The 13,615-nt window shown below is 49.5% G+C and overlaps 1 protein-coding gene across 4 annotated transcripts in view; it reads left to right on the plus strand.

Moving 5' to 3' along the window:
• The window catches only part of LOC111845907 (zinc finger protein 521-like), a 79,229-nt gene that overhangs the window by 2,758 nt on the left and 62,856 nt on the right, over window positions 1-13,615 (plus strand). For all 4 annotated transcript variants that reach the window (XM_023815620.2, XM_023815618.2, XM_023815617.2 and 1 more), the window contains exon 2: window positions 10,549-10,752. Coding sequence is in view for 3 of the 4 variants with exons in the window: in XM_023815618.2 (XP_023671386.1) it covers window positions 10,549-10,752 (204 nt within the window). In the remaining variant the exon portion in view is untranslated. The remainder of the gene's footprint in view (window positions 1-10,548; window positions 10,753-13,615) is intronic.

Here is a 13,615-nt window from a genome sequence, read left to right on the forward strand (position 1 = left end):
TAAATTAAAAATATTTCTGTACCGGGCCCCGTTAAAGATAATTGGAAAGGCCAATAAATGATTGGCCGCCGGTTTTATAATTTCTGAAGGTTGTCGTTTATCAAACAAAATATAGGCCTACAGTTAACGTGCGTAACTTTGAAATTAGATTTTCACATTTATTTGTTTATTATGTCAATAATATTGCCAGTGTTTGTGGAAGGGAGATGTGAGATAGATCTGTTTTTAATTAATGCACATAGATATCTTGGTAAGATTGGCTCTTGTGTTTCAGTTGCTTGTCCATGTTATTGCTGTGATCTTGTACTTCGAAACAACGTAATTACCATGAAAATCGATGGTGCAGATTATGGAATCATTTATACAATAACATGTAGGAATTTTAGTCCCCTCCATACAAACTCGCTTTTCTGACGGTCTCATCCCCACGTATGCCTGTTGAAGGATGGACGTTGACACTTGTTGGATATTTGCCGGATTCATAAATAAAAACCTGGCCCGTTAAATGGTGCTAATTAATTCAGTGAACGTAAATATTGTATTGTGAGCTTCCCTGGTTTCTCACTGTTTTGTTTTTGTTGATTATGCTAATTATGAATGCGCGCCAGGATCTGTCAGCAAGCTCTTTGAGGCTTGTTAATAAAACGGGAAACTCAGAAGTGGAGATGTTTAACCCCAAATGCTCCGGTAAAGATCCATCCGTTCAAATTTATACGTTTTCTGGTACAAAAAAAAAACAAACAAAACTGATAGGCCTGTCTCAATTTTGATCTATTGCATTTTCTGTTGAATTACATATAACTTACTTGATCAGAATGCATCATATATAGGAGATTGTGTGTGTGTATATATTATATAATATGTAGTTGTATAATTATTGACATAATAACAGGTACATAATCAGTTTAGGCATATAAATTTAGGCTAATTTTAGTTAGTTTGAGAGTTGCTGAAATGTTCCCGAAATGTTAGCTTTGTCTAAGATTGACTTTGTAATAAACTCCTCTATATATCGGCAGTGTACATAGCATCTATCCTGTGCGGTGTTGGCAATAAAGACATCAATCCATACATTTTCAATAAGCGCTTATGTAATTAGGGCAAATGAAGACATAGCAGGAAATAACTGATTCGCTTGGAAGCTGGAAGCAAAGCCAGTTAATGAACAGTTAACTTTTAAATGGGCGCTTTGTTGTGAAAATTAGCGCTCATTCCTTCGACGTTAGTTCCCTTCTCTTTGTCATTAACAATTGGTTATGCGAATTTCATGCCTCGTCTCTCTTATTTCACCAACAGGGACAATAATCAAAACAAAAACTCAAACTCCCCACGCCAATTTATGCCGAAGCCATGGGGGATTCATTAAACCCCTTTCTCTAAATGATCCTACATGCAAACTCTCTGTAGCAAAGGAGAAACTCATTAAGGAGCTGCTTTAAACTCGGAGGGCCTCCTGTACTTAGCGTCCTTTAACAGGCATCCCAAGGCCTGGCAGGCAGCACTCCGCGAACGCGGTCTCACCGCCAGAGCAAAGGTGAAATGCTGCTTGATGGAGGGGCGGATTAGCATATCGTTTTTGCATCTTCCCGACGGTGGGCGTGATTTTTGGGAATTAATGGTGCTTCTTTGACTGTCCTAGCCACAAACCTGCTAGCTGGTAGTTATGATGAACCTGATTAAACGGAATCTTAACCAGTTGCATGCAAGTCTTGTTTTATGCAATGCGTGCCATCGTTATGATATTGCAGGCTACGTAATGTATTTTTTAATACCCTTGTTTGGGGTGATTATTAAGGTGTCCTATGCAATTTACTGAATTTTCTTTAAAATATCAAATAAAATGTGTACATTAAACTTACGCAAGGTAACTTGGTTTGTCCTCAATCATAAATACTGCAGAAGCTGGAAGCTAGCGTACAATATTGAGATGCAGGGTTTGCTTAAGTACAAGACGTGCTAAAGAAAGTAATTTTAAGTAATTTTCCAGCAGGATGTAAGCTGGTGACAAAATTGTTGCGGTGTTGAGTTTTGCAGCCCACCGCTGCGGCCTGTTTTCGTTGCTTACATGTTGTGTTTTTATTATTATTTTTTGTTTAAGTGCCGACTGGAGGTTTCCTGGCCTTGGAAAATGTGAGGGTGGATGCAGTAGCTGCCTTGTTTCTGCCGGGGGGTGCTGGGGGGACGAGGTGCGAGGTGCTCGCCGAGGCGCTGCGTTTTTCCACGGACCTCGCGGGAAGAGCTTCTGACGCCCAGTTGCTAAAATGCTTTTAGCTCCCCGAACGCGGCGTGGCCTTAACTTTCACGTCAAGACAAAATGCTTCAGGAGCCGGAAGAATTATATACATGGTTTGCTTATGAGCTGAGGGACAAACATTAAAAAGAAACAGCCTTTATTGAGTTTGCTAGGAGATTCATGAATTTATGAAACACCTAAAGTCTTTTATTAGATTTTTTAACCCACTTTGTTTGTTTATTGGTGTTACCCCATATCATCAGCTGCTGGATGTGTTCCCAAAGCTTGACTGAGTTCCTGTGTGTCTCTTTGCACCTGATGGGGTTTCTCTTTCTGCCATCAATGGCCCCCAAAATGCCCCCCCCGTCCCCACACCTGCACTCTCTGGGAGATCGCAGCTCTCTGTGGCACTTATTTTTAGTTAATGTACAAAGTCTGCCGTGTTATTTTTGCTACAGGAACGCAAGTCGAGCCTCCTGTTCCCTCAAAGCTGTCGCGTGTCTCTCCCTGGCACGTCAGAGTGTTGGGTATGGTAGCGTTGTGGGTCTCACGGTTTGGACTAGGTTTTCTAAGAAACTTGCACTGCGCTCCCATTGGCTGCCTCCACCCGCTCCCATTTCTGCTGGCGCTCTGATTGGCCGCATTCGTCTTGTAGCAGTTTTCGTGTTTGGCACCTCCGCAGGCCTCAGTAAAAATACATTCGTAAACCTGTTCTTGGCGCACCTAATAAAACGGGCAACCCATCCTTCGGCGTTACCGGGCAAAATCGACACCAGATTGCATTACGAGACTTTTCTAATTCCAAAAATGAGGAGGGTACGGTGGCTCGGCCAGTGTGAGGGAGACCCGGCTGCGTCTCCGTGCCGACCGCTCTCGCCATCCCTCTACCGGCATCGCCCTCATTAGCGGCGAATCGTCCATCCACTCCACCGGAGTGTCGCCGCATATTATGGGCTGTCACCCTACCAGCGTGTCCACGCGAAGGAAAACCAGCACTGCGTTTCATTAGGATGCTCCGGCATGTCTCGGGTGTAACGGCTTCTCTGAACGATAAACGGTAGGCTTGCTTCTTCCTTCAGGATGCCCCGGTCTCGAACGCAGTCTCGAAAACCGCTCAGTATAGGTAAAAATGTCATTTCCCCCCCAGTACTGTTAGAGTACGAACCTGGGAGAATTTTATCCAAACGCCAGGGATAGAAATGTAATTTTTCAGTTGTTTTGGTTGCTGTTCGCTGTTACAGATCTGCGTTTAAAATGCATGTCCCCCCCCCATACTCCAGTGTTGCTGGACGTGGTTTTGTGATGTGTTCTCGCTCCCTGACCGAATTTCCTCGTGACTGTCGCCATATCCTCGGGGGACACGCAGACCGGTACTGACACCTAGGAGAGTGCTGACCTCCTTAAGCGGCAGACATGTCAGGCAGGCATGCCCTCTCCCTCTTCCCCTCTGAGGATTCCTGCGGCTGCCCGTCATTTAGGTTGGCCTCAAGCCCCCCCGCCCCAGCACCAGCATTCATACATCCGTTGATTTCTGGAGGCATCTTATTTGAATAGGCCTGCAGAGTTTGCTTATATGAGGTCTTATTTCTTTATGATGGGAGCAGGTGGGGGTCATCTAAGGGGGTTCAGGAGGATCGACGTAATAGCTCCATACACCAAAGCTCCTGCTGTTAGCCGGTGCATGCGCCGCAACCTAGCATGTATCGATAATCACTCAGTCTGTCTGCCATGAATAAATGAAGACCTATCAGTTTTAATGCCAAAAAATAGTGGAAAAAGCCTTCGAGCGACGATCCCATGTTTCCCAAGCATTTACAAAAGGTTCTGCTCTTTACCTCCCAGGAATTAATTTCAAATGGGGCAGCTTTGGTGAGAGGGCCCCAGAAGCTGAACACTAAATTAAAAAAAAAAAGAATTTGAAAGCAGCTTTTTTTTTGTGTGTGTGTCCGTTTGAGACAGACTGCGCATTTCAGGCAGCTGATGCTGCAGTTTTTATTATTCAAGTTACCTTTCATGGCAGAAGTTGGGGGAAAAAAAAATCATCGGAGGCAGTGCATGCTGGATTGCTGCTGACCCCCCCTACCCCCCACCCCCCGAGATAGCCACCGTGATGGTGCGTGGGTCCCGATTCAAGGCTTGACTGCTAAATCGCAGGCGAGTCGGTTCATTTGTCCCCGAAGCCGGATGCTGATCCCCGTCGCTTTGTAGTGATTTTATGCGTTTGGCCGAGAGGCTGGGATGGGATGTTCCCCTAGCGCAATTCGGGTTAAGCTCCCCGTTCAGAGGCCCGGATCCATCTGTCCGTCCACCTGCCCGCTTCTCGGCCGGCGTGACGCTCGCTGACCTGGTTTGCCGCGCGCCACACGGCGCGGAGCCGTCGGGTTTGTGGGTCGCCGTCCTGCTCCGTGCCCCGCGGGGGCCGTACCGGGGGCCTTGGAAACGTGTTGCTAGCCAGATGATTGCCCCGGTGTGGGCAAGAGGCCCCTTCAGGAACAGGCAGATCCAGGTCAGCCTGGATGGGCGTTATGAATGAGGCCCCATTTTCCCGCCTTTTTTTTCCCAATAAAGGTTAGATCTCAAGTGTGGTTATTTTAAACCCAAAATGGATCGCTTTGCCGAGCAGCCGGTGCTCTCCCGTCGCCGGGGCGGCCTCGCCGGAACGCCGGCACGCTCTGTCGCGCTCCGCTGCGAGGCTCCGGCTCTGGCTCCGACGTCCCGTGGCTCGGCGCGGGTCCGCCCGGGGGCTCGCTGCCGCCGCCTCCCCCGCAAGGGAGATTACACACTGGCTGACGAGTCCAACCCTCGGGGGCCTCCTGTCAACCCGCAATCTGTTACTGGGAGCAGAAATGTAAATAAAAATAACGGGGGGGGGGGGGGCTGGTGCCGGTCCTGATGGGCCTCGTTTTGGAGTAGGAGGATCCGGCAGAGAGGGAAGCTGGCGGCTCTGCTCCACCATTAATGAGCTCCGCGTTCGTTAACCCTCTGCACGGTGCATGTGACCCAACTCTGGCCCAGCTGTAGCACTGATGCACTTATATTTGTGAAGGAAGTATTTGGGGTTTATATACCCAAATCCAGCGAGCAGGAAATGAAAATGCATTTTTGTCACTGCTAGGCATTATTTTCAAAAAAGTAAGTAAATAAATAAATAACATAGACTGTGTTGACCTGAACCATTTATCAGGGGAAGGGATGCTGTCTTGAAATACAGGTCATTAATACCTCCCCCCCCCCCCTAAGGAGGAAGGGGTTTGACGGTGAATGGTGTTAGAAATTAAAAGTGCTACAAGCCATTCTTGTTTAAGGTTCTGCTAGCTGGTGTTCTACAAGCAGACATTGCGTGTCGGCTTCTGAGCGTAGATTTGTGCGTTTGTTTCAGCAAATGTAGGGGGTGGGGGGAGGTGTTTGGAGACCTACCAGAAAGAAAACATAAAGCTTTTGGACGGCTGTGCTCTGGAAAGGTCATTGGTTGTTCCCTGGACAGGACAATTCGGGGGACTCCCTTCGGAGATTTTGTTTTTCGTTTTCAATCTGCCCTTTTAAGCCTGCTCCATTACTGAGTTTTGAATCTCTCCCCCCCCACCACCCCACCCTGGTCACTCCATTTCCTCGCACAGCTATGTCTGTGTGGCTTGCTTTTCCTCGGCCGGCTGCGACCGGCCCGAAAACATGAGCCATTAGATCTGCCTCTAACTCTCCCTGTGAGAGTGGAGAACGACGCTAACGGACGATAGCGTGGTGTAGCAAAAAGCTACATCCCTGTGCAGCAAGCTAACTCCAATTTTCACGGTTTGCCACCATGTTTCCATGGTTCCCCAGTAGCCCCCCCCAGTGAACCTGTGAATCCTTGATCAGCAAGCTCTCAGATAATAAGGCTGAACGCGAAGACCCAGATGACAGTTGTTTTGCTGCTAATAATAAGCAGTTACCTAAATTAGTCCAAATTTCTGAATTACCGTGAATACCATTAACCGTCCTCTTATTCGTCCTGACCCCGACCTTCGACGGCGCTGACGAAGCCTCCTCATCCTCACTTATTACTCAGTGCATCACATTTAAAGAAAAAAAGATTGCCCCTAACTCTACCTGTAAGAGTAAAGAACGCTGCTATTAGACGATAGCGTGACGTAGTGAAAACCTGCAACCAGGCGAACTCGAATTTTCATGATTCGCCGCCACGTTTCCATGGTTCAGAAGCGAACCCATAGTCGCATAAGGTTCCCCAAAATGCCTAAAAATCATGAATGAAATACGATGTGAACACAGTGAACGAATCATAAACAAATACAGCGTTCAGTCGGCGGCGGCGTGACAGTGCTCTGAGCCGGTTCGGATTCCACAAACCCAGAAATCAGGTATGTTTTTAGCAATGTTAAGAATCTTTGGGGGGGCTTTTTTACCCTTTAGTCTGTTATTTAAGCCAGGTTTGGGTTCTGCGTAGCTGGCTGCTCTTGTTTAGTATGTTATTTATTGTTGACGAGAGATCAGGACTTAATGAGCCTGAGGTTTTTTTCATTTATTTGTGTGTGTGTGTGTGAGAGAGAGCCCTGTGCGGGTCTGTAATCCAGAGCCACGCTCTCTGACGCTCGCTCTGTCTGTCTGTATGCAATTATAACTGCGTGATGCCCCCCCTGCTCACCCCTCCCGATCCATGTTCCGGCTGGCTCAGGTTTCAGCTATTTTCAGGGAGAGGATGTCGGATCCATTATGTGGAGTGAACCTGGTTTCAGCGGCACTCACTGCCGGCCCGAAACCTGCCTAATTAAAAGGGACCAGTCAGAACTGGGGTCCGAACCATAATGCCCATCCCTCCTGAAATATGGTCTCCTTTTCACTAGTGGTGCAACAATGTGAATTTTTGCCAAAACCGATAACCTATACATTTTTGTCTAATGTTACCGATAACTGCCTAACTTCTGACCACCACAAATCTGCAGTGAAACTGACGTCGGTGACGTTACTTCTTAAGCTGCTATGAATGTGTACGGCAGCCACATCACTTACTGCAGGCAGTGAGACATCAGCAAGGCGACATCGACTGTAGGGAGGTTCTAAGCAGTGAATGAGCTGACAAAGGTGTACAGCAGCCACATCACTTAATGCAGGCAGTGAGACCTCAGCAAGGCGACATCGACTGTAGGGAGGTTCAAAGCAGTGAATAAACTCTCATCCTCCCCTGTGGAAAACAGCTGAACATCCAGTGCAGTTAGCTCTAGTGCTGCTAACTTTGAATATCAGGCAGCAATATGGACCAAGATCGACACATTGGAATAGTGTTGATTTTTAATGAACTTCGGCTGACACCAATATGTTTACCAATATATTGTGCATCTCTACTTCTCACAGTTACCTCATCCTTCAACATTATCTTTCGTTTGCGTCTTATTTGGGGCATTAGCCACACTTAGCTTGATGGTTTTTGAACTTTTGAAGACTTCACAGTGTGTTGATATTTTCCCAGTTTTTGCTCGTGTTCTGTGAAGGTAATGTTGTTGACACATTACCTTCATAAAGTTTCTCCACCTTGAATAGGGCCAATGATTGTAATTTTACAGCCAAAGGTCATAACCAGAAACGCATCATGACCCCCATGAACCCTCGTAATTTTTGCCTCATTTTCTCCCCACTTTACAGCTGTGTAAATGTGTGGGGTCTTGGTTTGGGAGCTCAGTGAAGGTCTTTGTGGTGCCACACTAAAACTCCATAAAAAGGCAACACACCCAGACGTAGCCCTGCGCTAAGGCATTAGCATGCCAAGCATTTCCCACTGTTAGTTTTTTATTAATATTGTGAGATTAATTAAGCAATCCGCAAAGCCTTGACAAATCTCAGAAATAATACAAATTTTAAACCCCCGGTAATCTTATTTTTTTGGAGAAACTTTTCCAGCCGCTTCCTTAAATACTCTTTGGTTGGATAAATCTGAAGAATTATTCTTGGGTATATGAATTCGTTTTGGAACATTTCATAGGGAAAAATGTTTTTTATTGCGGAAACGCCTACAGTACATCCTTCCTGCTGAAGCTGTAGCGTTTTCCTTATTCCTAGAGTTACGGACTCTCGTCGGTCTCGTGATCGCGAAGCGTGCCGACGGACTGCTGACAGGTCAGAACTTCAGGGCCGACGTGCAAAAGGCCTCAGAGGTTGGTCCAGGCCTTCGTATGTCGCTTGTCATTCCCGGGCTGGGCTCGGGGGTGCAGCTGGAGTTGGGGGAGGGTGGGGGGGGGGGGGGGAATGAGTTTCACAGGAACAGTTACCCCAGCTGGAACCGGCCCCAGGGTGCAGCTCTGGCCGTTTCCTGCACTGGGGGGGGTGGAGGCATGGGGGGGGGGGGCAGCTCGGCATGTTGGCAGGCGGCAGCCTCTGAGAGACTTGTGGCATGTGGCGAAAGTCCTCCGGGGGCCTTCCAGCATGGGGGGGGGGGGGTGGGGGTGTGAGAGCCCTTACACTGGCGGGGAGGGGTGGTGGACGGGTTTGTGGCGTGCGTAAACTCACCAATCAAAATGGTGTCCTCCTCCAGCTTTTTCCTCTGGGCAAACGCGTCAGCACATTTGTACTGGTTACGATGGAGACCATTATTATTATTTTGTTAAATCCCAGCAGAATGAAAGCGCTCATTTACGATGCCCATGTTAATATTGCCAATGCCCTTTTTGACGGTGCAGAAAATAATTAAATGATTATTATGCACATTCTTACGGTTGATATTCTAAGCCTTTGAGTCCTCCCCTGCTCTCCTCTCTTCCCGGTGTGCCGTGTTCGGGCCGTGTTTGAGCCGTGTTCGGGCCGTGGCGAACCCGCGTCGGCCTGCGTGTGATGTCGTCACCGCGGCTGGCGTCTGCCATGTTGGCGGCCGGCGCGGCTTCTCACTTCTGTGAAATTAAACGTTTTAATCCCCAAGCCTCTTAAGACGTTACGACTGACCGGTCGGTTTGGCAGGTGCAGCGACGCGGCAGGAAGGATGCGGATGCAGACGGAAGGTTCCGGAATGGGGCTTCAGTACCTATGGCCATGGGCACCCTAGATGCTGCTGCACCGATCTGGCTCCCCCCGGCAGGGAAGATTGGGGGGGGCAGGGCGGGGGGGGGGCGGGGAGAATAAGGGCTCCCCACAGGTGATGAGTTTGAGCCTTCTGCATAACAGGGTTACACCCCATTTTATTAGGCCAGTATAAATACACCAGTTATTAGGGGGCTGAGCACCAGTGGGACTGAATCTGGAATGTTTTTCCTGTTTTTCGTAGTTAGATTTGTTTGAATTTGTGTTATACTTTGGTGAACCTTTGTTTTAAACATGCTCTATAAATAAATTTTGATTTGATTTGAACTCATAGTTTTACTGTAAAGCTTTGTAATTTGGTGTCAGTAATATAATGAGGATAAATGTCAGGTGTAGGCCACTTATCTTATGGAACTGCTTCACAAGTAAAAAATATAAATGAGCGTAAAACTTCATAGATTATGACACGTTCATAGTGTGGTTGTCTAGTTGTACAAGTGTAGCAAGAATCTATCCATCCGTCTTCCACAACTGTCAGTATCTCGCAGTATGAGGTCATGGTGAGTCTGCAGCCTTTACCCAGCAGGCACAAGTTGGGGAAACACCCTGACTGGACAGTATCAGTTAAATGGAGGTTCATCCTCATTGAGCTGGGATATCCCAGAATGCACTGGGTTTGCCGCTGTGGGCTTTGTCTAGGAACACCCTGTGTTCAGCGGGCCAGTGCTTTTTCAGAGGGTCCGCCAAAGTTCCCTTTGTCTAGAAACCAGAACGATGTGGGCGTGTTGCATTTTCGTTCGAGAACCCTGGGTGGCCCCGGAGTCACGGTGGACCGAGAACCCCTGATGGGTTTCGGAATGAGCAGAGGTTCTGAAATGCGCCTAGCACACCCACAGAACATTTGCAAGCACCCCCCCCTGCCACGCCACCCCCTGCCTCGTTCACGCGAGGTAACAGCTGCTTAATGTAGCGACGAGGAAAGGTCGCTCGCGGTTTCTTAAGGGACCGTCGTCGGAGCGAATCCCCCTGGGTGTTCCGATGACCTTGTTTTGGATGTGGTTTCATAGTGAGCAGGATCGCTGCGGGGGCGGATGGGGGGGGGGGGGGGGGGGGCATGAGTTACCGTCAGAGGCATGCGGTCTCCTATCTGGCAGTGAGAGGCATGCTGGGATTTATGGGTGGGGCCTCTGGCAACGGCGAGGACTCCGGAACGATCTGGAACAAGATGCAGGAATTCATCACAGAGCATCGTTGTTACTGGTTTTTCGTCGGGCTGGATGCAGTCATGTGACTCCCCTCTTCCCCCCCCCCCATAGACCCAGAGTGCGCGCTAAGTCCGACGGAGGATGAACCGGAGGCGGAGCTGAGGAGGGGGCCTCTCGCATCGGAGGAGCCCGAGGACGGCGGCGAGGAAGAGGAGGAGGAGGACGCGACGCTGCTAAGCTGCCCAGTTTGCCGGCAGGTGTTGGAGACGCCAGGCGACCTCGCCGAGCACAAGATTAATCAGTGCCACCTGACAGGTAAACGGAGCGCGGGCCCCTGCGGCCGGCCCCCCGGGGCCACACCGCCTTTCCCATCTGCGGCCCTCAGAGCGCCACGATGACCGCCTTGGTGCCCGATTGTCTGTGTGGGTTTTTACTGCTATATCTGTAGACATCTAATGGTGAACTAGTTTCAGAAGTTCTGTATTTCAAGAAACACTGCCTGAAAGATCAAAGATTAATTTAGCATAGTGTACTCAAACTAAAACACAATTAGATAACTGTCTACTTACATACAAGTTTAATTAGTGGTGGTTAGATATAGTGTTTGTATGCCCAGTTGGTTTTAGAGTGTTGAGGTCCTGTTTTAAATATTCCTGTCACATGGGCGGGGCTACCGGGGCAGTAGTGTCAGCTGAAAGCTGATTGGCTCCCACTTCGTGTGTTACTCACTGACTTCAAACATATCATTGGCTAATGACAAGGTGGGCCTCTCTATATAAATTAAGGCCCCTCTTATGACTCCCACCGATACATCTGAGATTAGCCGCTGCCGTTTTGCCATCCATGTATCTAACACCGGGTGGCGGTGGGTCTGAAGCCTATCCCAGAATGCACTGGGTATAAAGCGGGGGACACTCTGGATGGGGTGCATAGTCACTAGGACAGCTGAGATGCGATTTTGACCGCATGTTTTATCAGTAGTAAACACTCCTGTAAGATATTTTCTTCAATCCCACATGTTAATACATCATCGTCGCATATATCTCCGGCGTTCTGCGAGCATTAAAAATCTGATCCGTATCAGGTAAAGGAGATAAATGCAACTGCAGCGGAACATCGGTCCCCGTTTCAGAAAAATGTAGCATTCTGAGGTCCCTGGAAGCAGGGGCCGGGATCTGCCGCAGTGCCGTGATTCACCATTATTGATAATCCGCGAGACGTGAATTCTGAGCAATTCGCCGCGCAATAAATCAAACGCGGCGGCCGCAGATGGATCTCCGATGGAGATGGTTGCAGGATCGGACTCGGCACCTGCGCTGGTCGACAACGGCGGCACGTCATGCGTCCTGGTGATTTACGACGGCAAAAGAAACCGCGGAGTCCGGATTGGAAAGGCCTGAAGTAGTCAGATATGAATATTCATGCTCAAATACTTTTCTGGGGACGTGATTCCGGAAATTGCCCTGTCCCGACGTGATTAGGAAGGCGGGGGTGCAATGACCTTGCTGGATAAAGGCATTTAAATGCACATGGCTGCCCCCCCCCCCACCCTCACAGGATGATACCAATCACCTCTGTTTCCATCTTACTGCTGCAGCCTGAGTGCAGGATCATATGGATCGCTCCCCCACCCTCCAGCCGGCATCTATGCAATCGATCACGCTAATGGCAGATCGGGCCGGCAGGGGCCGGTGCAGCCGTGATGCTCGGTCGCTGGGGGGGGGGGGGGGGCCCAGACGTGGTTGTCGGGAGGTGGTTTCAGGGACTGCCCCCCTGCCACCGGGACGGCTCTGGATCCAATTTCACGCTTGGGATCAGTGTCCCGCCTGCGGCTCAGGAAAGCCCCAGGGAGGTCGTGGGGGGTGGGGGGGGGGGGGCACGGTGGTGTCTTTAATGCGGAGGTTGCTCCGCCCCCACCCCCTTCCCCCCACCCTCATCAACTTGGCGGGCAGAATTTGTCATATCAGGGAATCTGCTTCTCACTGTGGCTTCTGTGGCTTGATATGGAGAAGGGGGCGGAGCCAGAGCGTAGCCCCCATGCTGACAGGAAATGACCCGGATCTGCTCACCAGATCCCGGCTTCACAGGGTCACAGCGCTGCGGTGGGGTGGGGGGGGGTCACCGTTGGCGCTGCTTTGAGCTTCGGCTCAGCTGCGCCTCCGTGACCTTCAGAATGGGACACCCCCCCGGGTAGCGGGGAGCCGGGAGTCCTGGTGTGGCCCCCTTGGGGGGGGGGGGGGGGTCTGCTGGCTCTGCTGCCATTGGCCGGTTTCCTCTTACCAGCCTTCCCTAGGGTGCCCTCTGCGTGTCCTTCAGAAGAGGGGAGATGCTGCCCTGTGGGAGCTCGAGGCCTGGTATTTGAACCCTTGGTGGTCTGACCTTTTGGAGAGGCTCCTTTCTCAGTGTCCGTGGGCGCAGTGCGCGGCCTAAACAAAGCCTCCTCCTTTTACTGGACTCCGTTAATAATGACGGAGGTTACACCAAAGGGCAGCCATCGTCTCCCTTGGCTGCGAATGGAATCTCTCCAGCAGCTTCATCAATAGCGAGTCCCAACTCAGCCTCGGCCGGTGCCTTTGGCCATAAGGCAGGGACGGGCATGGTTGGGGTGAGCTTCCTGGACTGGAGCTCCTCGAGAGGAGGTTTGGGGACCGCTACAGACCATTATTATTCCTAAGAATCGCTCACTTTAATCCATATTTTAATAGACTGTGCTTTTTAAAAGATAGATGACCGGCAGGTGGTATGACAGTGAAGGGCGAGGACTTTTCACCAGTAGGTGACTGGTTTAAAGCCCAGGTGGACGCTGCTGTCCTAGCCTTAAATAGGCCATTTGACCCATATCACTCCAGTAAAATATTCAACTGTATATGTGGCGAAAAGTCACCTGAATCGCCGAATGTCTCGTCTTTGGGGAAATTCTGTGGTCCCTGTAATCATACAGTAAGGGACAGTGATGGACTATGTTGGATTCTTGGTTGGGAAACAGCCGTTTCGCCCTGGCAAAGGCAGAACCTGGACTTTAACTTTAAGAGGCTGATATCGTGGTGGCCGGTCACGCCAGAGAAAAAAAAACCCTTTACTTGCTAAAGAAATGTCTTCTTTTTGAACTCATAGGGCAGATCTGATATAATAAAAGCATGCGGATACTTGTATTGATGAAATTAGGAATGAATTTTGA

This window comes from Paramormyrops kingsleyae, chromosome 4 (assembly GCF_048594095.1).
Source record: "Paramormyrops kingsleyae isolate MSU_618 chromosome 4, PKINGS_0.4, whole genome shotgun sequence".
Classification (NCBI taxonomy): domain Eukaryota; kingdom Metazoa; phylum Chordata; class Actinopteri; order Osteoglossiformes; family Mormyridae; genus Paramormyrops; species Paramormyrops kingsleyae.